Source organism: Mustela nivalis (assembly GCF_964662115.1).
Source record: "Mustela nivalis genome assembly, chromosome: 15".
In the NCBI taxonomy this organism is placed as follows: Eukaryota; Metazoa; Chordata; class Mammalia; order Carnivora; family Mustelidae; genus Mustela; species Mustela nivalis.
In genome coordinates, this window is record NC_139034.1 from 55,651,719 (window position 1) to 55,676,279 (window position 24,561).

At 38.3% G+C, this 24,561-nt stretch overlaps 1 protein-coding gene across 5 annotated transcripts; it reads left to right on the plus strand.

The window, feature by feature from the left end:
• Window positions 1-1,538: 1,538 nt before the first annotated feature.
• Window positions 1,539-23,180, plus strand: KLF5 (KLF transcription factor 5). Of its 5 annotated transcripts, none has more exons than XM_082701272.1 (4): window positions 1,539-1,686; window positions 8,558-9,431; window positions 10,425-10,484; window positions 21,383-23,180. In XM_082701272.1, the coding sequence occupies exons 2-4, from the start codon at window positions 8,570-8,572 to the stop codon at window positions 21,559-21,561; spliced, it is 1,101 nt and encodes a 366-aa protein (XP_082557398.1). In that variant the 5' UTR covers window positions 1,539-1,686; window positions 8,558-8,569; the 3' UTR covers window positions 21,562-23,180. The 5 variants fall into 5 exon arrangements, with proteins under 5 accessions (XP_082557398.1, XP_082557395.1, XP_082557397.1 ...); XM_082701269.1 differs by lacking the exon at window positions 1,539-1,686 and adding an exon at window positions 5,519-6,125; XM_082701271.1 differs by lacking the exon at window positions 1,539-1,686 and adding an exon at window positions 6,199-6,385.
• Window positions 23,181-24,561: the final 1,381 nt, after the last annotated feature.

Here is a 24,561-nt window from a genome sequence, read left to right on the forward strand (position 1 = left end):
AATGAGATACCCAAAATAACTGAATAAAAATCACTGTAGAAGTCTTACTGACCACTTAGGAAATAAAACATATTTATATTTATGTATATTTATATTTCAAACATTCACCAGGTTGTCCTTTTCCAAGTTCAAACTTTGTAATCTCCCTTCAGCTTGTTGTTCAACAGTGAATCTTGGGAAAATCTAGAAGTTTGGTTAAGAAAGTTTACATGTCTTCGCAGCACAGGGTGATTGCAAGTTGTGGGTTTACTTGTTGCTTTCAAATGGAAAATCACTTCTTTTTAAAATTAAAAAAAATATTTTAAAGTTATCTCTACACCCAATGTGGCGCTTGAACTCACAACCCGAGATCAAGAGTCACGTGCTCTACTGACAGAGCCAGCCAGGAACCCCTCTGATGGAAAATCTTGGTCATTACCTGCAGTCCCAATGAACACTTAACTGTGTAAAGGCAACATTTACTTACATTTCTACTGAAAACATTTTTTCTGGGGCACCGGGTGGCTCAGTCAGTTAAGTGTCTTCCTTCGGCTCAGGTTGTGATCTCAGGGTCCTGATATGGAGTCCCACAGCAGGGAGCCTGCTTCTCCCTCTGCCTCTGCTACATGTGTTCTCTCTCTTTCTGTCAAATAAAAAAATAAATCTAAAAAAAAGAAAATAAGCCATTTTATTCTGATTACGAATAGAACACGTGGAATTGTGGAAAATTTAGAAAATATTGAAAAACAATAAGAAACTACCAACGCTTGGACCATCTCATTGTAGCTGCCAAAAACATGTTTTGTATTATCTTTTTGTCTTTATGAGTGTGTTTATAAAACCTCTTACCTTTTTTACTTGATGTATCATGTGACTAAATTTTTAAATAATATGGTTTCTGATGGCAGAACTACAGCCATTGTACAGATACATTGTTGCTCTCCTGTTGTTGGTCACTTGGGATATATCCAATTTTATTTTATTTGATTATATATATATATACATACATTTTCTTGAGGGGGAATTACGTATCATGCTAAAGGTTCTTTCTATTTTACAAATCTTTTTATTTTGTATTTTTTAAAAATAATTTCTATGCCCAGTGCCGGGCTTGAACTCACGACCCCGAGATTAAGGGTCACATGGTCTATTGATTGAATCAGCCAGGAGTCCCAAGCTTATTTCATTTTTAGCCTTCATCATACTTATTGTCAGACTTTCATACTCAAAAGTTACACGTTTTCACAATCATCATCAGGGGATAGAAGTTAAGGAAGGAATAGGCAGTGTTGGTCTTAGCACTACTTTTACACATTTCATTTACAAATTAACCTCCCAAAGGGTCTTCCCTCCTGACCCCCCCATGCGGTCTCCTGGAGCATTCCCAGTGCCCCACACCCTAGGACCATTAGTGCTTTTGTCATCACATGAACAGCAATTGGTTCAAAACACCGCTCATTGTGATGATGATGAGGCCTCGTGATGTGACCTCCTTAGTGTTCTAAAAGATTGTTTGGTGTAACTGCTTCAGTTCAGGATTTTTCTCTGACCTTTCCTATCATGTTTAGAGTCAGAATTCAGATGCTGTACAGTTTAAGCTACAGTACGCCTGGCCTATAACTTGGTTCAAGGCATTTATATTTATGTCATTTTGTCTGCTTCTTATACTAACAAGGTGGAAAAAGCTATCCCAGTACCCCCCACAAGGTAAAATTCTGGGTTTTTTGGTCTATTGCTAGAGTTTTAAAAATAGGTTAGATAAATTACAGTACATTTAGGAATTAAGTGCACATGGAGACTTTTAGGAGATATTTTATGAAGAACACATTTAAATCCAAACTTAATATAAAATTTAATTTCTTAACCGGGGTGGGAGATAGTACAAAAATAGAGTATTAATTTTTTTCTAAGGCAGCATTTTAATTTATACAAGAAAGAGGCATATTAGTCCTATTTAAATTACATATTTTTCCAACCAAAAGGGATGAAATCTTTTCTCATGTTTATTAACCTTTGTGTCAAAATGGTTTGAATTTTGGCTAATCTCAGTGGAAGCCTCTTTATTGTGTTCTGTTCTCAATGACTTTTTTTTTTTTTTAATTTGAAGTGTGACTTAAAGCAGTTGCCATTAATGAGAAAGTTAAACAATTTAAAATGTGAAATGTTTTAGAGGACAATAATTAGGTCCTTCATGTCTCTGTTGATACAAATTCTAACACTAGGTAGGCAATCAGTTAATACCAAGAAAGTCACTTTAAATGGAATAATGTTGTTACCCTAGAGAAGAGTGTACTCCCTTATAAAAAATTATTTTTACTCATTCTCTTGCTTTTTCTGTAGTCCGATATCACTCGGTAATTTGATTCTGACTTTACAGAGATGGAATATTCCATGAAAATTTTCCAACGTGAATAAAATGTTGTCTAAACTGTCTTAATTTCAAGCTGTCCCTGACAGTTTGGCCGAACAACTAAATACAGATACTTCTTTTGCCGTGTCTTCCTGTGAACATTGCCCGAGTGATAGCTTCATATTTCTCTCATCTCATCATTCAGAAGCTATTTATCCATTTTTTTTTTCCCCATGGCCTCCTTTAAGCCTCCTCCCTGCCCCCACCCCCCCATCACTGAATGCCTGTTCAGCCCCCACACATTCAGGCGTATTTATTCCCGTAAAGATAGTGACACTTATGGTTTATTCTAAGACTAAATCTGTGTTGCCCAGTGACTAAGGGCTTAAGCATGCACACTGCTTCTACGCTTACCCTCCTACCTAACTTGACTACTCAACTTTATTTCTTTCCCTCAGAATTCTCTGTTTTGGCATAGTTCAGTTAACATACCACTGCCAGGCCACTAATTGATTTCTAAAACCTGACATTTGTTTTTTGTTTTCTCCTATCTTCCCTAATGGTACCGCACTACTAAGCAGGAAGGAATGCAAAGAACTAGAAAGTTCAAAGTAATTGAGGATCTGTCCATTCACACTGTCTGGCATCATGCCAATGTAGAACCTGGAACATTTGAAAAATATTTATCAAGTTTTAACCCTTTTTGTTAAAGGTTGTTAAAGTCGGTGAATCAGGTTTGCAGCTGTAGCATGTGTGTTAACAGCAAGTAAGCTTGGTTGAACATGTTCTTTCTATGTTCAGAATCGCATGGCAAATGTCTCAGAAAAGGATTACTTTCCAATTTCCGTACTATTGTACAGTGCTAAGCTAGTTATTTTCTGTGAGATTGCAGAGCCTGGGATTTCAGAGAAACTATTACTTAAAAGTGGCAGTCCTGTTTTATGAATCCTTATGTCAAAAATGAAATTTAAATAAATGTTACTTATATTTGAACAAAAACATTCAACAATTGAATTCAGCTTTTCTAACATATATGTAGCGAGAGCCCAGCCATAACTAAGTTCATATCTTTATTCATTAGAAAAAAATGGAAATGTGGAAAAAAAGAACTGAACTGGACAAGTATTTTATTAAAAACTTATCAAATAGTTGGGTTTTATGTTGTTTAGCTACTGGGAAAGCATTTGTAAATGAAAGCATGTTAAAAAATGGTGTGAAATATAGAAACATTTCCAGTAAAATAACTGAATTTTATTGTAGTGAAAACAGGTTGAAATAATAGGCCACTGATGCTCCGATAAAGACAAAAGAAAAGGTCTAGAGGAGTGTAGAGGCAAATTAAAATATAAATAGATACTAACTAAATTGTATTAAACCTAAGTTAAAAAGAATTTAGAACTTCCGTTAAGACTTATCTATATCACACTCAGGTTTGATCATGTTATCAGCATTATAACTGAAAATCTGTCAAAGTTCAATTTTTAAAAAATTAAATCCCAAGCCAAATCTATAATCTGTTTTTAAATTATTTAATTACATACTTGGGTTCAATCTTAGAGAAAATCAGGACAGCTTTTTTAAAGGTGAACGTGGATACCATGGGACTGTTTGCTTACGAAAAAATTAGCAAAAAGACTTATTAAATACTACTTTGGTAACATGAAAGTAGTCGTCAACCACTCTCTGATAGAAGTGATCACGGCTATAAAGATGAATCATTTATTAACAAAAAGGAAATGAAAAGGAGAAAAAAATTTACAGCATAATTTTGTTCTCTAGTTATAAATACCTCTAATATTTCATGTGTGTATTATTTTTTTAATCTACACACTGAAATGAGAGCCACACTTTTAAAGATCCACCTCTTTGAAGTGAACAGTTTTTCTAAGAGCTCATTTTTTAAAGCTGTTTTACTGGGAAGTGATGAGTAGGCTGTTGCATATGTAAAATTGTCTAATAGTATAGTGTGCTGTCAACATATATACATATGTAGTAATATACCAGGTATTTTTATTGCAGTTTATTGTTCCGGCTTCTCAATTTGCCAGATAAAATCATATACAAGAACATTAAGGATTAGAGAAGTGTTTTCCTTAGGTGATTGCTGGCAAAACTTCACCTTCCCATTATAATGTAGTTAATGGATGGTAATATATTTGACTACTACTTTCCTACAAATTTAGATTCCCAGTTTTCAGAGCTACTGCGTGTCTAATGTTTGGCTTCTGCGATTGTCTTTTCGTAGGAAAAGGTGCCATAGTGTTAGGTAAATGTGCTACGTTTCTGTTTTGTAAATATTAAACTCCATTTTTTTTGAATATACAGTGCTAACAAAAATCAGTCGAAGATGTAATCTCTATGTAAATACATCTGAACTAGTCAGTCGTTCGTGCTTAAATTAGCTTCCATGCTTCGGCTACAGTCAAAAGTGTAATTATTAAAAACTTCAAAATTCATATGACCCCCCCCCCTCCATACACACATACGAGTTAGAATGTGTGTGGAAACTTCTAACTACTTAAATACTGTAGGGGAAAACAAGCTTTTATCAAGGACTTCAAAAAGAAATCTTACCATTAAACCTTTTATTCACGACATTCCGGATTTGCTTTGCTAAATGGACATGTTCACTGCTGAAGAGACACAGACAAGAGAGCTGGTTTTAAATGTATCACACCGCCCCTCGTTTTCCGCTACAGAAAAGTACATTTTGTATATTTAAAAATACACACTCGTGAAACAAGTCTCTAAAAACCTTGGCGCCCCCACCTAGCTGCCTTCTGGATTTCAGCTTTTGAGTTTCAGGTCCTTGCACAACACCTAAGACGTGCAAAACTCTTTTTCTCCCTAATCCTGGCAGAGAACAGTCCGCAGAGATCTCCCTCCACGTCTCCACCCTAATTCCCTCTCTTCCTAGATTCCACCCGCTTCTCTCCTTTCCTCCGCCCCCGGCTCCGTCAGCCCAATCTGTCAGAGAAGTTGTGTACAAACTGCGCGGCCGCCCTGCGCGCGAAAGCTCGTGGCCCGAGAGGGCGGGTTAGCCCGGCGAAGGCGGGGCATGGGTGAACTTCTCCCTTCTCATAGGCTGCCCACTCAGGCCCGGCCGGCCTCAGGGCTTCGGGATTCGCCACAGCGCTGCCAGTTAGGTTGGTGGGCCACGCCCACCGGAGTTGGGTAAAATAGAGGCGGGCGTCAAGTGTCAGTAGTCGCGGGGCAGGTACGCGCGCTCGCAGCTCGCTCACGGAGACAGACGGTGGCGGGAGCGGGCTCCGGCGAGTGAGAGAGCGCGGTGGGGCGGGGCGGGAGAAAGTGGCCGCCCGGAGGACGTTGGCGTTTACGCGTGTCGGAGCGGAAGAGTTTTGCTTTTCGTGCGCGCCTTCGAAAACCGCGCCTGCTGTTGGCTGAGGGGGTCCAGCCGGAGCCTCCCCTTCTCCGCCCGCGGCCCCGCGCCGAGCTCGCCGGCCCGAAGCAGCGTGGGCGAGGTGGAAGCGCGCCCGACCCGCGTCCCGCGCCCGGAGCCGCCCCCTGAGTGCCAATGGCCACGCGGGTGCTGACTATGAGCGCCCGCCTGGGACCCGTGCCCCAGCCGCCGGCCCCGCAGGACGAGCCCGTGTTCGCGCAGCTCAAGCCCGTGCTGGGTGCCGCGAACCCGGCCCGCGACGCGGCGCTCTTCCCCGGCGAGGAGCTGAAGCACCCGCACCACCACCCGCAGGCTCAGCCCGCGCCCCCGCAGGCGCCGCAGCCGGCGCCGCCGCCCGCCGCTGGCCCGCGGCTGCCCCCTGAGGAGCTGGTCCAGGTAGGAAGAGCCGCTCCCCTCCCTCCACCCCCCTCCCCGGGAGCTCGGGCGTGTCCCGCCGCTGCGACGCGCGGGCGACAGGGGCCGCTCCAGGCTGGGGCGTGCGTCGGGGCGCTCCGGGAGCCGGAGCTGGGTGGGCAGCCCCTCCCCGCCCTGCCCTGCCCAGAAGGGCCTGGGCCCCCGCAGTCCGCCGGGAGAAAGTAGGGGGACCGGAAGAGTGGGGGGTCCCGGACGAATCTCGTCAGCCGCGTCCGGGAGAGGTTAGAGGCAAGTGGGTGCTAACACGCACCTTACTTCGTGCTTTCTTAGTTTGGGGGGATGGGACTTGGTACCTCACATCCAACCGTACTTAAATTCCGTCTTTCACCTTACCCTCCCGCCCCCGCAGTGCGCTGCCCTGGGAGGTTCCCCCACGTCGTGTCAGGTTAAGGGGAAACGCAAATCGGGGTGCTGGCGAGAGGCGCCTCGGGGTGCTGGCGAGAGGCGCCTCGGGGTGCTGGCTTCGTATCTCTCGGCTCAGCTTGCTTTAGACGCGATCTGGGGCTGCCTTTGGGAAACGAGAGGTAGGAAAGCTAAGGTGGTATCGGAGCGTTTGTTTTTCCTTAAAAAGAAAGACCAAAAAAGACCGGGGGTGTTGTTTTCTTCGTGTGCGCGTAAATTTCCTCCCGGAGCCGCGTTGAAAGCTGGCAGTTGGCTTTTACACTTGCCCGGCAGCCGAATTAGAGCAACCGCCTGTTTCTTTCGCCCACGCAGGGAGTCATATAGCCCAGAAAAAACTTCCCGGGACTTTTAGCCTGTCCCAAGGAAAGAGAAAAAAAAAAAAAATTGGAAACATACCCACATGCAAACAGCTGGAAGAGCTAAAATCAGAAACCACTAACCACCACGGGAGCGAAGTGCACGAAAGGGTTTAGTTCGGTTTATTTCGAGACGCTTCATTTAATAGCCCCTTGGTTTATGGCGTATTTGCTACTGAGCTGCTAGTCCGGGTGGTCCGCGAGTTTCGTCGTGCTGCAGAAGGGCAGTGGCATTTGTCAGAGATGTGACTCACATGACGAGAGCGTTAATCTTTATTTGTGAAATCGTGTTTATCTGGGAAACCGTGTCTGCATCCACCCCGAATGATAGAGGAGGTCCGATATGAAAGGCTTTTGAAACTCCGTAGTAGCAAAAAAATGACTCTTCACCAGTTTCGATGCCACGGTTAATAGTTTCATGAGCCATTTAGTTGGAGTGGGTTTTTCTTTTAAAATTTACTCTTCAATGTTAAAAATTAAAATAGAAGTTCATGTTGTACTAGAATAGAAGAGAGCTGTAAAAAGACGGAGGGAGACTATTACTTACAAGTTGGATTGTGTCCTAAAAAAAAAAAAAAAATCGGCACTTGGAAAAGATTGGTTATTTCAGGTTTGTCACTTTTCTTTTCGGTTTGAGGCACAAGGATAAGGGATGATTGAGCTTTTTACAGAGTAAGGGGGAATGTAGCATTGGCCACTGAGGAGGGCATGATAAATGTTTTGCTGATGACTGTGCTAAGGATACAGCAGCCTCTCCCCACCCACGGACTCCTTAGCACCACTCTACCAAGGGAGTGATTTTCCCCTAGGTAATTAAAGATCTGTTTTAGATAGGGATATGAATAGAACATTTCATTATCATATTAACCAATTACAGAATCTGCTGATTAAAATCAACATTTAGATCAAATGTTGAAAGTGAAGTTGCTTTGTTCTTTCAGTGGATACTGTGTTTTGCCTAAGACGTTGTATTTAACTGTCCAGTGACCTATAAATGAGAAAAGGCACTGAAACAGCCAAGGAATATGTTTTATATCAGATGTTTCAACAATATCTGTCCAGACAAAAACAAAACAAAACAACTCTGTGATAATATTTTTAAGGTTGGTTTGCTTAGGTTTTTGTTTGTTTAAACACACCTATATTAATATAAATGTGGCATGAACAGAATTGAGGTGGTTTGGCAGTATTACAATACTGTGTTTAAGTTGCAAACTCAACTGTGGTGGGGCCAGGGAATCCTACTTGTATGTGAGTTCTTAAACTTTATTTATTTAGATTTATTTTTATTATTATTATTAGAAAGGAATTTTTATTATTCGAATGGACTATGTATTATTGATTGGAAAAGAATATTTCTGTGTGCTGCTGCTTTTCCTTGATTTGTTTCTTTCACTTTTTGTCGGGGGCTGATTGTGGGAACAGTTTACCAAATATACCTTATAGAGAGTTTCATAAGGCTTTTGGTAAACCAGGTTATTACACAGTTGACAAATATAATAAGTTTATAAGTGACACTTAGGAGTTTGCCCTAGTACTTTTCGCAGGTATTGTTGGGAATTTTCAGTAAGTTTGTCCTTACCCAGATAATGAGTTGGGTGGATTATGCATGTTTGTTTATCTCTTTTTTTGTAGACAAGATGTGAAATGGAGAAGTATCTGACACCTCAGCTTCCTCCAGTTTCTATAATTCCAGAGCATAAAAAGTATAGACGAGACAGTGCCTCAGTCGTAGACCAGTTCTTCACTGACAGTGAAGGGTTACCTTACAGTATCAACATGAACGTCTTCCTCCCTGACATCACTCACCTGAGAACTGGCCTCTACAAATCCCAGAGACCGTGTGTAACACACATCAAGACAGAACCTGTTACCATTTTCAGCCACCAGAGTGAAACGACTGCCCCTCCTCCGGCCCCGACCCAGGCCCTCCCTGAGTTCACCAGTATATTCAGCTCCCACCAGACCGCAGCTCCAGAGGTGAACAATATTTTCATCAAACAAGAACTTCCTACACCAGATCTTCATCTTTCTGTCCCTCCCCAGCAGGGCCACCTCTACCAGCTACTGAATACACCGGATCTAGATATGCCCAGTTCTACAAACCAGACAGCAGTAATGGACACTCTCAATGTTTCTATGTCAGCCGCCATGACAGGCCTTAACACACACACCTCTGCTGTTCCGCAGACTGCAATGAAACAGTTCCAGGGCATGCCCCCTTGCACATACACAATGCCAAGTCAGTTTCTGCCACAGCAGGCCACTTACTTTCCCCCGTCACCACCAAGCTCAGAGCCGGGAAGTCCAGATAGACAAGCAGAGATGCTCCAGAATCTGACCCCACCTCCATCCTATGCTGCTACAATTGCTTCTAAACTGGCAATTCACAATCCAAATTTACCTGCCACCCTGCCAGTTAACTCGCAAAGCATCCAGCCTGTCAGATACAATAGGAGGAGTAACCCGGATTTGGAGAAACGACGCATCCACTACTGTGATTACCCTGGTACGTGATATAACCGGGTTGAAGCAGCAATACCTGTGTTGAGAGTGTGTGTGTGTGTGTGTGTGTGCGCGCGCACGCATACCTTTTTTAATCTCAGATTTTAAATTTACGTAGGAAAGTAGTACTTGACAAGGAAAAAACCACCTACTTGGTTCTTTTCGTATCTCAAGTCTTTTTACTGTACCCTGAAATGTTTGTCTCTTGCTGGTTTTATGTATTTAAAAAAAACCAGAAAGCTAGAATATTCTGGAAAAAGGTTACTTTGGACTTCTTTATTTCTAATATTGAATAAAAATTAGAATTCTGTGTTATGCCAGAGTTACTTGTGTAACGTATAAATTGGAATTCTTAATTCTAAATTAAAATAACCCAAAAAGAATTAGATAAGGTAGGGAAAATAAGGTGTGGTAATGAAGCGGGAGATTAAGTGGGCTGCTCTGTTGATGGTGTATTACAAGACTGTCTACAGAAAAGATTTAAGAATAGTTCTGATAGCATGTGAGCATATGCTCATTCTTGAATTGAGGATGGTGATGGCTTTATCTACAAGTTGCTGGCATAAGCTAGTTTATGATTAATACAGGGTATAATTTATTGACTGTGGTACATGATAAAGTGTGATACACTAAATAAAAAAACAAATGTACAGAAAATTGCAGTCATCTTGGATAAAGGTTTAACGCTGTCAGCTCTAGAGCCATTAAAAGTTTTTAGATCACTGAAGTATATGTTAACTAGCATAAAGCACCTACTGTAATATAAACACGTATTTCCCATTTGTAGCTTACTTGCTTATCTGCGTTTTCTGCTAAAGTGGTACATAAAGTAAATCACTTGATACTTTTAATAAGGTCACAGGGGGCACCCTTTAAAACTGACGCTTCAAATATTGATTTCTTCTTTAAAGCCCGATTTTAAACACTGAATCATCAAATGTAAAGATTTCAAAAGATCTCTGAAATGACAAGCTGTTCTTCCTCTCCTTTATTTCAGGCTGCACAAAAGTTTATACAAAGTCTTCTCATTTAAAAGCTCACCTGAGGACTCATACTGGTATGTAATTTTCTTGTTAATTCTGTGAGTTGTGTAAATAGTGTAAGTGGTATTCATCCTTTTAAAAGCCAACACGTGTTTGATCTCTTCTTTCTTCTGTCAACCTTTATTTTTTAATGGCCGACCTTTTCAGCACTGGCTTGGCTCAAAATTCAGTTCAGCGAAAAAGTCTAGTTGAAGGCTGATGTTCCCTTACTAAGGCCTTGCCATGTCACCTCACGTAGAATGAATTGCCCAAAAACGTTAATAGAATGAATTGCCCAAAAACGTTAAACAACAATGTTTACTAATGGATTTTAATGGCACTGCTATTTCTGCCTTGAAGGAAAAAGAACGTAACTCATTTTCTTTCTTCCATAACAAATCAGTTGGCTTCTGAGGTACATTAAATGCTAAAACTTTTCCATTTAGCATGTAAAGCATAACTGCCTAATACATTATCTTTAATTTCACCTTTTACCTAAAATCTCTGTTTAGCATTTTTTCTGTGGTTGATGAAATGAAGGGCCGAAATTGTATACTATTAAAATCAGGCAAAGATGGGGTCATGGTTTAAAAGTTAATTCTACACACTGTGCCAGCCCAGATTTGAGCTATTTAAGACTATCTTTATTCTAGTTTATATTTCGTCCTTGTTTAGAATGTGCTTTTATGTGGAGTCACTTTAATTTTACAAATACTTATTTTGTCAAATCTATACATTCACTTTGGAATGCTTTTTAATTATAAAACTATATTAGAAACCATTTTAGGACAAAACTACATGGCATGCTTTTAAAAAGCTTCCAAATACCCAAAATATTTTAAAATACATAGATGGTTACTATCTGTGATTTTCCTAAAAGGCTGTCCCTGAAGGAAAGAACTTATATGAAATGGTAGTGTTTTTTTCCCTCGGTAAATTCAGCCTTACCTAAAGTTCAAAGAATAAGTTTGCTAATAAAAGCAATGACCTAGCAAAATGTTTTATTCCATCATTGCTATGGAAACCAAAGTATTCAACAGTTTCTTTGAATGGGTTGTTGGATTAGTGTGAGGACTTGAATCTCCCCAGGCTAGATGTTACTATGGAAATTGAGTTTTGATAAATGAAGTAGTTATCTCTAACTGCTGCATTAAAAAGTAAAAGCCTTTGAACAAAGGTCAGTGCTGAGATAGAACACTAGGAGGAATATGGCTGCAGACATTTTGTATGCATGTAAGGAAGTAATACTTGATATCTTAGTGATAAACACTCCTTATTAAAATCTAAGTAGTATTGGCATCAGGGTAGATTCCAGGACTTTCTGAGAAATTGCTTTTAAAGAAAAGATAGCTCAGGTATTTATCAGTGAAATGAATGGGTGGTTTTGGCCTGAAGTTTTTTAGCTATAAAGCAATTATATGAAAGGCGTGATCCTACATAAGCAGCTCAAGTTCAAATTATGTTTGTAGTTAAACAACCACTATAAGTATATAATAAACTCAGTCTAAAGTTTTCAAAATGCAAATGATGGCCAAGAAAACATTCCATGTAGAAATACTAAAATAGCTGTTAATAGAATAAACAGTTGTGTTAGGGAAGAAAACACTGAAAATGGGGTTTTACCTGAATTTTGACTAGTGGGAGTAGAAATAAGTTTGAAACATTTGAACGATTAATTTTTTTTCTTCTTTGAAAGCCCTTGAAATGGGAGTTATGAAGGAGGGAACATGTTTTTCATGAGGTTTAAAGTCTCCTAATAAAAAGAGTGCAATTGCATATCACACTGTAATCAACTGCTTATTGCAGGGATATAGTCAGCATATCTGAGTGGCCTTGAAACCCCTGTCAAGGGTTAGTGCTCTCAATACTTAATAGCTGGGATTCTGGAACTTGACCTGCTGGCAAAGAAATTTAATAGTGGGCTGTCTTAACAGTGATTGTACTAATAAAATCAAACTAAAAAGAGGACTCAGGCCTAGTTTGGGTCCCATGCATCAACTTTCTCACCTGATCATACGTGTGGCCATCAACATCTAATGAATGAGACCATGTAATCCAGTTTAATAAAGTTTTGTTTGATACAGTCTCAAATGCCTTGTTGGGGGGAGGGTTTGTAGCTGACTTGTTCATCTGGCTAAACCCGTTCTTGGGTAATCATAGAGCATTGAGGTGGTTTTCTCCTTATTTCTAGTTTCTAGACACTGTCTTTTAAAATTACCTGTGCTTTCTCATTGCATCCTCCCTGTTTTTTTAATGAATGTATCTGAAGTGAGAATATCTTTGTTTTTCCCTCTTTCTCCCTTAAAGACCCAGGTATTTCTAAACAGCTTCACCTATTTAATAGCTGTTTAGTTTTGAATACAGGTTCCCCACTGTGCCCTCCATCCTGCTCCCACCCTGGACAGTTTATTAGGAGATTAAAAAAAAAATCTATATGGGGATCTTGAATTTGATACACAAAATTGCTTTTTAAGGGATTGCCATTTTGCAGGCAGAATGTGAAAAGCCACCCTAGCATTTCCATGGAATATAATTGTAATTGCTTTAAAATGTCAAGTTACCTTATGTTTTAAAAATGATTTAAGCAATTAAAACAAACTACATCTGAATTCTATTTAATTGCTTATTCTGGAGTTTCAGACAGTAAGTGCTTCTTGACTTGCAAATTGAACATAAGGGAATGGTCTTTCCAAAACAAGACCTTTTTCTTGAAGATAACCAGTTTTCTTGAACCAGAAATTCCATGGCATCCTTCTAAGCATTTTTCTAAGTTTATACACTTGATTTCTCTCTTACTTATAAAGAATATACAGGTAGTACAAAGTTCTACGAATGGTCTCACAAAACACCTGGAATGTACTTTTCCTGTATTTTAAGAAATGGTTATATTTCACTTACATGTCCATATATTATAGGTCTGTAGAGGTACCCCTTGTATGGGTGTGTGGGTGTTTGTGTTAGTTGTAAAGTGTGTATACACATACCATGCCTCTGGTTAGAAATAATTATGGCTGCTTCTGGACAGTAGTGTCAGCTGGTATACTGTACTTTAAAAGCATGTAACTGCAAATGTTCTGCTGAAATTTGTGTATGCCTTTTTGATGTATATAAGGGACTGTACTCACTGCCATCTAAAAATGCTCCTGAGCACTTTCTAAGGAAAAGATTTCAGTTAAGCATGTTGCTCTTACAAATCAGCTGAAGATTTAAAGTAATTCTAAGCACAGGCTTGAGGCCAAAAAAGGTTAAATACAATAGGGAAAGAAAGTTAAGGCTATAATATACAAAGAAAAATTTGCAAGAAACTGAAAATCTTTCTTAACTACTGTTACTAGTTTCTTGGTGTGGCTGAAATACAGTTTTTACTTTGAGTTTGGAAATTTCTTTGAAAATGGTGTTCATGGTTTAGTAAAAAGTATTTTCCAAAGAAAAAGTTCTGAAACTAGTGAACTCACTCAGTACAGGTGTTTAAAATCTTAGTGCTTTCAGTCACATGAGTGGATATGTACTTAATCCTAAAGAATACCTGAAAGTGGTTGGGAAATTAGAGTAAGGAAACATTTTTAGATATTGAGCAGTCTCAGCTACCTGGAACGGGGCAGAAAATGAGCAATTGTGTGTGCATGGAAGTCTTTGAGCCACACACACACTTGGCTCAAGTATCCCTTAGACCGAGACTGTTTGTACAGGCCCTTACAACTTGCCAAGGGCTGACAAGGAGAGGACAATTGGAAATAACCCCCCAAAAGAAAATGGAAACTACAGTAACATAGGAACACAAAATGGATTCAGGGAGGCACTATACTGTTAGTGCTGCATTTTACAGTGAGCTGTTCGGGATGCTTTGTTTAATTAAGAAAAAAATGCACAGTACCTTTTGGAAAGATTTTTAGGCCAAGTCTTAAATTTTAAGGGGGTACATTCCCATATCCTGTTTCACTTATGTAGAACACTTTATTTCCTAATGACACATTAATATTTTAGTATGCATACTTTAAAATGTACAGTCTCTTCTTGAGATGATTTTAGTTTCAGTTTAGGTACTAAACTCCTTACATAAATTTCCTGTCTAGTTCTTTATTCCATACTTACTTACTATCTATTTAATGTCTATTAGGTATAGATTGGCGTCTAAAAATACTGACAAGAGTTGACAGGAATTTTGAATTCATGGTTCTTGGCCACTAAAACCTTCAAAATGTTGAGAACATTTGTGGAATTGTGGAAGGAAGGAAAGTATTAAAACAATTTCACTTCCTTGAAAAATTATTTAGCATAAGTCTCTCCTCTCTAGATGAAGTAGGTAGTTAGATGGCCATAATGGAGATCATACAGTTTGGATTTAGAGTCAGTCCATTGGTGTTTTACTTGGTAACCTGTTTTACTGGTAGAGGTGGAAGAGTTGGGCAGGATGAAATTACTTAGGATCCAGTGGATTTTTTGAGTCTGTATTTGAAAATGTACAGGTAAAAGTATCACATTTAGCTTATAATTTCAGATATTATTAAAATTCCTAAATTACTTTTATTTGCAGCTTTGAAATTTATTCTCTATTGACCATTTAAAGCTTACATAAGAAAAGTAGTGGCTTAAGAGACTTGCTACTTCAGACCCTTGGAAAAGGTATTTATGAGCATGAAAACTTAGAAACAATTTTTTTTAATGACTCACTGGGAAAATTAAACTTTGCTTCTAGGACTTGTTCTTTTCATCTGAAAAACATTTACATAGGAAATTGATAAAACATTGTCTTGAGATGATAAGGCTTATCAAAGCTTAAGATGTATAATTTGATTAAGCAAAAATTTTGTGGAGAATCCAAAGAGAATCTCTCGCTTCCGTTTTGTTCTTAGAAACTAGTGGGAGAAAGGTAGTTCATAAGCAGATGAAATGGAATTGCTGAAGAAGGTCAGATAGAAATAAGCAGTTCTGAAGGTAGAGAGAATGTAATACACTTTTTTTTAATCTAATAATTTAATCATCCAAGATTTTTACTTTGACAGGTATTTTTAGTTCTATAGAATGTAGTAGCTGTTTACTTGATGACCTACATTTTTTTTTTTTCTGGTGGAAGGTTAGAAACAAAGTGATGTCCTACTTTAGTAAAAGTATCTCTCTAGCACTATTCCTATTCTATCAGCCTGTATTATTTATACTCAAGGACCTTTAAATCTGATAGGGGAAGTTAGCTGTTCTAGAAGTGCACATTTAGGTAACTTAGAATAAAACAGAATAATGTTTCTTTCTGACTACTTTATAAATACAGACCTTTTAAGAGTTGGGAGAAAACGTGTCAAGTCAAGGTAGCCACAGTAAATGCATTAGAGGAAAGGCTGTCCTAGTACTCATTCAGTGCTAGAAAAGTTAAAATACAGAATTTGTTTGTTTTGGTTTAAAGGGGGAAGGTAAAATCTTTCATTAACTGTTTTTTGAAAAAGTCAGTTTAGGTTCTTAATAAAGTGAATCTGAGTGTCATCTTTTTGTCAGTAGACTCAAGAATTGATATTTCATTAACACGGTTAGCAAGGATTTTTCAGTGTTTTTGTGGGGAACCCTTGGGAGATGTGCAGAAACTTGGGGGCCTAGAGAGTCGCTCAGGGAGGAGACTGCAAATGTAACCTCTGACTGCAGTTTGGATTTGTCAGGTCACTGTTTTTTTAGCCCCAGAAGTTCCTTTGCTGTTTTAGACCAGCGGTAGGAGCTTCAGAACTCCTTCGTCTTCATCAATTCTAGTCCATTTCTGTAAAGGAGCACTTGTTTTATCCTTGCACAATTCTCTACATGATGGATAATAAATGGATTCCTTGCTAAATGGATTCTGAACATGTCCTAAAAGCACTAAACACACATTTAGTGAGATAATAGAACCAGGGAGTTGGTGGCGGTGGCGGGTGGGAGTAGACAGTCTGACAGTTGGGTAGATTGCACCAGGTGCTTTCCTGTCTCTTAATAATACCTTACTTTTTTTTTTTTTTTAAAGATTTTATTTATTTATTTGACAGAGATCACAAGTAGGCAGAGAGGCAGGCAGAGAGAGAGAGGGAAGCAGGCTCCCCGCTGAGCAGAGAGCTGATGCGGGGCTCCATCCCAGGATCATGACTGAAGGCTGAAGGCAGAGGTTTTAACCTACTGAGCCATCCAGGTGCCCCCCTTACCTTCTTTTCATGGATGAAAAAATCAGAATTCGTCAGGCTTGGGCCAAACATGGGATTGTTCCAAAGATGCATTACGAGAAGTGTGGCATTGCAGCTGGAGCAGAAGATAGTCTGTCCTTGAGGAACTTCCAAAGCTAGTTAAGGAGGCAAACACAGCTGTTTGAACCCTCTTAACAGCAGTATATGTGCAAGTGCAAACCAGTCATTCAGAACGAATGTAAGTGGTACTATAGGGGGATACAGAGAAATGGAATGATCTCTCCTGGCCTGTCAGAGGTTTTCTGGAAGTGTTAAGGTGAATCAGATTTCAAAGAACGGGTAAGCATATGAACTGACCACAAATTGGCAGGGAGAAAGAAGGAATTTCTTGTATTTCCTTTGAATTAATCAGTTTCCTGAAAAAGGGTGCATTATTGACAGGATACTGTTTATCTAGTAAATACTAGTTGCATTTTGCAAATACAGATAATACTAATCTTCTAAATGAACTCTTCTGTTACAAGTATAGGAGATGTGCTTTTAATAATACGATGAGTTTTAATGAAAAGATTTTTTAAATGGAAAATTACTGGCATAGCTACATAAAAATACAAATTAATGAGCCCAAATTATACTACCTTATCTTCTTTCTAGTTACTATTATTTCCCCAATAATTTCTTTAATCTTTTGATTGTTTTCCCATTTTTCACGTTTTCTTAGAATATATAGAGACTGTTTCAGACTCAATTCCCTAAGTGTCTAATGATGTCTAGTAATGTTTTAAATCTAACAATGTAAAAAGTATAATTATTAAATTACATAAAAACATTTTCCTTCTGAAATAAGAGCTGATTTAAGTACCAACTACTAAAATAATTTATTCCACTTCAACTGTTTGCATTATTTTGTTTTCTCAGAATGGGAAATGGATTTTAAGTTGAGGCCAGTGACTTAAGTCTTTTTTTTTTTTTTTTTTTTTAAGAGAGAATTAAGATTACGTCTTAATTTTGTTTTTCAAGTCATTTAGTGCAGATTACACTTGTTTACTAAATACTGGTTTTTAAAATTCTGGTAGTCTCTGTTGGATACAATTGATTGAATTGCCTTTTAGTTATCAGGCAGGAGATAGTACAATTTCCTGGTAATAAACTTCTAAAAAGTTACCTAAAATAGCTATTCTGAGCAATATTTCCATGTATTATATTTTTCTTTTGTTAGAAGAATGTGTGTGGAACGTTCTAGGAAAAGACCTTGGTGTAGGAGTCTATTGAATATGTTCAGCAGAGCAGAGAAACCTCCCATTCTGTTGTGGTAGGTTCAGAAGTCATTTTTTACCTGTTTATCAGAGGGAAAAAATGAGGATTTTTTTAGTCCATTGCTAAAGATTTCAGGTACATTGTAAACATGTTCTGTTAACCCCCTGAAATTCATTTGTAAAGGGAAACGATCATGAGGTGATATCTGAGGGATTGTCAGAACAGTTCTCTGGACCCCACTGGTCCTGAGAGGTGGGTCTTCACTGGAGGCTGTTCATGTATGCCCTGTGCTTCCCACCATCGGCCTGTTCTGAGTCCATTAATCTGTTCCATAACTGACCTTCCTCAAGTGGCTTTAGAATCTTTAAATAAATTTGAACAAAAAGTGTTCTTAAATTGTTCGTATAGAGTTAATGGAGTATTTGCTAATGGAGAGCTTAAGTAGGATGCTAAGGAAAAGTGGCAGGCCCAGATTCTTAATCTGGAGCTCATTGTTTCACTTCTAACTCATGAGTTGCTGTGAGGTTTAAGTGAAATAATGAGAAATACCTGGTTCTGCAGTTTGTACTCAATGAATGTTTGTGTCTGTTCCCTTCTTTCCCTGGTAGTGCTTTGCTTCCCATTTTTATGAAATATATTCATTGTTCTTCTCAGTACTGAAAGTGTGTATATTGAGCTTGAATAATTTCTAAAAAAGATAAGGGATTCCTAGCAAAAATACTTCTGGTTAATTTTAAAGTAGAAGAAAAGACTTTTTTTGAGATTAAGTTGAAGTTTGTTTTCAATGCTGTTCAAACTTGTCACTTTTTTTCTTTTTGCCTTTGGAAAGTTTCACATTAACAGCATGAGAACTTAAAAATACAGTTGATGTTGAAAGAGCTTAACTAAATATTTTAAATTGGTGGTATTGGAAAGAGATTCTGTAAAAATCCAATTAAACTTTTGAAAGCTCTATCCTGTTGAAATAACTTAAAGGAAGTCAGTTTGGTTTCCCAGAAGTACTGTGCATAGTGTTTCTGGCTGAGGAAGAAAGGCCCGAACTACTATTTGGCCAGAAATTGGGTACCAGCTTCCTCTATGATGTTTTACTTGAGCCGTGTTGACACTTGAATAAATCCCATAGAAACTGCCCCAAGTGGGGAATAGTTGTCCTTGCTTTTATAGTAAAGACTTGGCCCTGTAACTAATGTCCCCACACACTGGTAGTATTCTTGGCTGAATAATCTATAGATGTGCATAAATTGAGAGCAAAACCCCAAATGTTTTAGGAACTTTAATGGCTACCGTTTTTCAACCAATCAGTAAAGTAAACTTTAAAAAATATTGGTGCAGTTTATTGCTTCATAGCCAATAAAAATAGTGAACAAAAAGAGTCTAGTGTCCCTTGTTTCTTAAATAAACTCTGAAAATTCAGTTCTCTTGCTATTTAATTATTAAATGCAAAAAACTAGAATGATTTCTTTTAAAATTGGAGCACTTTTTGAATTTTTTTCCTTGCCTCAGACATCAGAAGTAACTTTCTCTTTCCATTAATTGACAGTGAAGTATTTAACCAACATGTTTGTTTCTGCGATTTATTTTTCACAAGGAACAAAAACATATGCTTGTGCAAAAGTAACTTTTTTCGCTTTGATTTACAAGAGTGCGTGCTAGTATTAAATAATATGAACACAAATTGAGAGAGAAGAGTTTACTGCAGTTACTTAAAACGTTTGAGTGTGTTTTATAGAATTTATACTGGAAAAAAAAAACTTCAGGAATTGAGACAATATATTTTAAAAGAAAATTTTTTAAAAATGACAGATTTCTGTATTGGTTCAGAGCCAGAGGAGAGGAGAGGAGAGAGGAAATATTTTTGCGGATGCATACCGTAGAAGTTGAAAGAAAAATCTAGGAGGTAACAGGTATAAATTTCGAAGGGCTATTCTGCCCCTTTGTCCTTAAGGGATTTTAAGAGTCAGAGTAGTTACCAGGACAGCAAAAATAAATTAACTACAAGCTGTAGAAATCTCAGTTGTTGTGTACAGTGTCTTGTAAAATGTGGACTCAGTTGAGTAATCTTAAAACTTCCTGAACATGATACTGCTAAATCAGACAGAAAGGTTGTTGGGTTTCATTGTGGTACTAAGTAGAGTGTTCAAAGTGACTTGGAGGCTCTTCTCTTTCACAAGAAACCACGTTTTAAGGAATTCAGGAGTGTGACTATTTACAGTTTTAAAAGGTATCCAAATAAAACTGGGCAGTAAGCCAACAGTAGTACTTTATTTAATAAGAAAATTTATCTCAAAACTTTCAAATTCATAGAAAAATCTAACATAAGGGAGCTTAAATAATAGCAGTAAAACTTCCTTAGGTTTGGGGATTTATTTAGGGGAATACCTGATCTCAGTTTAAATAGGGTTAATTAATTCTTACACTGGGAGTTAAGACTGCATTATCAATATTAAGTGGATTTGAAAGATTAGCAACTAGCAGACTTCAGATAACATTAAGAATATTACAAATTGTGGTGGGATTGTGGCCTAAATGTCAGTTTGGTTACCAGAGTTAGAAAGTGCTGTGAAAGAATAAGGAGGTTGATTGATTAGAGACTTTTAAAACAGGTATAATGCTTGTTAAACTCCATGAGAACAGGCATTTTTGTTCTGTTGACCACTGTGTCCCACATACTCCAGACAGTGCCTGGCAGGTAATAGACACAGGGCAGATAAATGTCTGTATCCGCAAATGTTAGAAGTATTACAGTTCCATGATTCTTCACCAAAGTGAGGTTATTGGTATCAGACTTTCTGATCTGGTTGAGGAATTTATTAAATACAAGATGCATAAAGCTTCAAGACTAATTGAACTTTAATATGTTCTAGCTTTATTTTGGTTTTATCTGACTGAACAATGGGAAGGTGTGAATGTGTGTTTGCTGTAGTGAATTTCGAAGAGTGAGTGCCCCTTCATCCATTTTGGAGGCCCTGTGTTCAGACAGCTAACTTGTTCATATGAAGGTTCATCTAGCTAATCCAGAAATTGGACCCCATTTGAAAAGGATTGCATTTGTGTGGTACATTGAGTTTGTGGTATTGGTGATTTGAGCAGCCTCGGAATGTTTTCCTCCCTTGGCTGGCAGAGCCATTAGTCCTGTGCTTCTATAACTTGGGTTTGTTGGTGTAGAAGTTGAGTTCCCACAGCGGTGATAAAGCCCCCTGAGGGCATCTAGCCATTTCATGGATTTATATGTTTGGAAACAGTACATAACAAATAAGTACCCATTCGTCTTGCACATTAGAAATCACAATTTTTCTGCTTGTGAGAAGCCCAGATACATCTATCTTTCTATAAATGTATCTACAGTATTAGGTTGAATACTACCTAGGAAAGAGTGGCTCTCTTCACTAGGTTCTTGAGGAAGTCTAGATCCTCATGGAATTTATGAACCTTCCTTCTCTTGGACCATGATTTTTTTTTTAAGACTTGTCCTTCTCAGGCAGTGTCTGCAACGTTTATCTTGCAAGCAGGCCCCCCTCACCACCTCTTGGTTGTTGTCACAGGTGAGAAGCCGTACAAGTGCACCTGGGAGGGCTGTGACTGGAGGTTCGCGCGCTCTGACGAGCTGACCCGCCACTACCGGAAGCACACCGGGGCCAAGCCATTCCAGTGCGGGGTGTGCAACCGCAGCTTCTCCCGCTCCGACCACCTGGCCCTGCACATGAAGAGGCACCAGAACTGAGAGCCCCGCTGTGGCCTGCCGTGCCTATGCAATTCACACTGACGTTCTGCAGTTCCTTTGGCAAAGTTTTAAACTACAAACTTAACGTATATATATAAAAAAAAAAGAAAAAGAAAACAAAAAAACTGGAAATGTATATTTTGTATATTTGAGAAAACAGGGAATACCTTGTATGAATACCAAAGTGTTTGGTCCTTTTGAGAATCTGGAATGCTTGCTGTAGTGTATATGGCTTTACTCAAGCAGATTTCATCTCCTGACAGGCAGCCACATCTCAGTTGTGGGTAGGGGGGTGGGGGTGCAGGGTGTGTTTGCAGTGTTTCTACCTAAGCACCATCATTTAATGTGACAGTGTTTAGTAAACAAGTCAGTTGGCAGGCACAGGAAGAAGGTTGGATTGTATGTCAAGATTTTACTTGACATCAAGTAGTTTATTTTTTTTCCAATATTAGATAATTCCTTAGAGGTGCGCATTGTACCTGGCAATTCAGAAATAGCCATTGAACAAATGTGTTTTTCTGTTTGTTTTTATATGAGTTGCCTATATTTGCTATTCAAAATTTTGTAAATATGCAAATCAGCTTTATAGGTTTATTACAAATTTTCTAAGATTCTTTTGGGGGAAAATCATAATTCTGTTTGAAAAAAAAAACATGAATACATTTACAGTTAGAATTTGTGGTAAAATACCTCTTCACACCTCACCAAATTCATTTCTTTAGGAGGAAGAAATCATTCAAATGAACTTAAAAAGCAGATTCCATGCACTGATGAAAATAGGATTACTTTAAATATGAAAGTTGTTTTATATGAATTGTGAACTCCAGAGCTTAAAAGATAAAATACGTAAAAGTGAAAACCTCTAACAATAAGCTAAGCAGTATCGTTTTAAAAAAGGAGGACTTGGAGCTCTCACGTGGCAATGTTGAATTCATGATGCAGTTTTCAAATACTGGAATGTTCGCTTATGCAGTACTGTTGGTTAAACGACAATTTATATGGATTTTGCATGTAATATACAGTGAGACACAGTAATTTTACCTAAATTACAGTGCAGTTTAGTTATAATCATTGTTAATACTGACTCAGTGTCTGCCTTTAATTATTAAATGACATGTTGAAAGCGTAAGGAAGCAAGTGCTACATATATGCAATATAATAGTAATGTGATGCTGATGCTGTTAACCAAAGGGCAGAATAAATAAGCAAAATGCCAAAAGGGGTCTTAATTGAAAATGGAAACTTAATTTTGTTTTTAAAATATTGTTTATCTTTATTTATTTTGTGGTAATATAGTAAGTTTTTTTTAGAAAATTTTCATAACTTGATAAATTATAGTTTTGTTCGTTAGAAAAGTTGCTCTTAAAACGTGTAAATAGATGACAAACGGTGTAAATATTTTGTAAGGCTTCAAAATGTTTATACGTGGAACATGCCTACATACAAAGCATAAATTGGTTGCTGTTTTGCTTCTTTTCCCCTCTTATTTTTGTATTGTGGTCATTTCCTATGCAAATAATGGAGCAAACAGCTGTATAGTTGTAGAATTTTTTGAGAGAATGAGATGTTTATATATTAACGACAATTTTTTTTGGAAAATAAAAAGTGCCTAAAAGATTCATGTTTTGCCTGCCTTCTTCACCTACAACAGCAAAAACAGCAAATTCCAATCCCACATTGGGGGATAAAAGAAAAACAATTCCCACATTGAACCAAAGCTACCTTTGTTTAAAACAAAAAAAGGGGGTTTGTTTTAGAAATACTATTAAAGTATAAAGGGAGATACATAAATTTCATGAATGCTGATCCCCCCACCCTTCACCACAGACACGTTACTGCATTAGCCTTTTCAAGGTTATTTGTTGAGGTAATGGCATAGGCTCTGAAGATTTTGTTTGAGAGAAGGAGCAAGGGGGAGGGGCAGAGGGAGAGGGCTGAGCAGGAAGCCCCATCTGAGCCCAAGGCAGGAGCCCCCCAGGTCACTGCATATGCTAGTTACATTGTCTGAGGTAAATAAAACAAATTGGGCTTTTAACCTTTTTCCCCCTTTTTAGGAGACAAAAAGATAAAATTAATCCAGTACAAACAAGCACACGTAGGGCTTGGTTTTTAATACCATTTTCCAGCGAAAAAGATGGGGCTCCTTAGAGAAATGTTTGATATTCCAGGACTGGGTTAGCAAATGGATAAAAATAAGCCTAGAGCATCTGACAGCACCAGAAAGGAAGTCACTCAAATCCTGCGATGATGGAGGTATCAGAGCAACAATGAAAGGTAGGACTGAGTTATAACCCAGAGCGTAAAACAGCCATGAGCCCATACAGAAATAACTGAATGAATGGGAGAGAGGAGACAGTGCAGAATTCCAAACAATCTTCGCAGATACTTGATCCTGAGAAGTAAAACATATCTCCCCACTCAAAGTGCATGTTGCCCAGAAGGCAATATGGCCAAGAGCAGGAAAAATAACTACAGTTCAGAAACCTGCCTAACCACACCCAACAGCCTCAGCCAGGTGGTCGGTCAAGGTCCACGTAGACAGTGACAAGTAATGTCGATTGTACAGACCCTTGATGTGATGAGAATGGAACTTTGCCTCTGTTGTCTACTCCTAGAAACACATAACCAGAGAAAGCACAATTGAGGCACATTACAAAATACCAATACTCAAAACCAAGAAAATGTGAGAAACTGTCACGGATGAAAGGAATCCAAGGGGACATAATTATGTATAATGTAAACTAATGGATTCTTAAACAGAAAAAGGACATAGGGAAAACTGAGGCAATCTGAGTATAGAATATAGTTAATGTTTGAACAACATTGGTTCATCATGACAAAATGTATCCTACTAATGGAAGATGTTAATGGGGGAACCTGGTGGTGGGGTTTACAGGAATTTCTGTATTTGAAGTAATTCTATGATCTAAAATGGGAATAAAACATTTTTAGAAAAGTGAAGGAAAAAATCTGTCATTATTACATATGTTCGGTAAATGA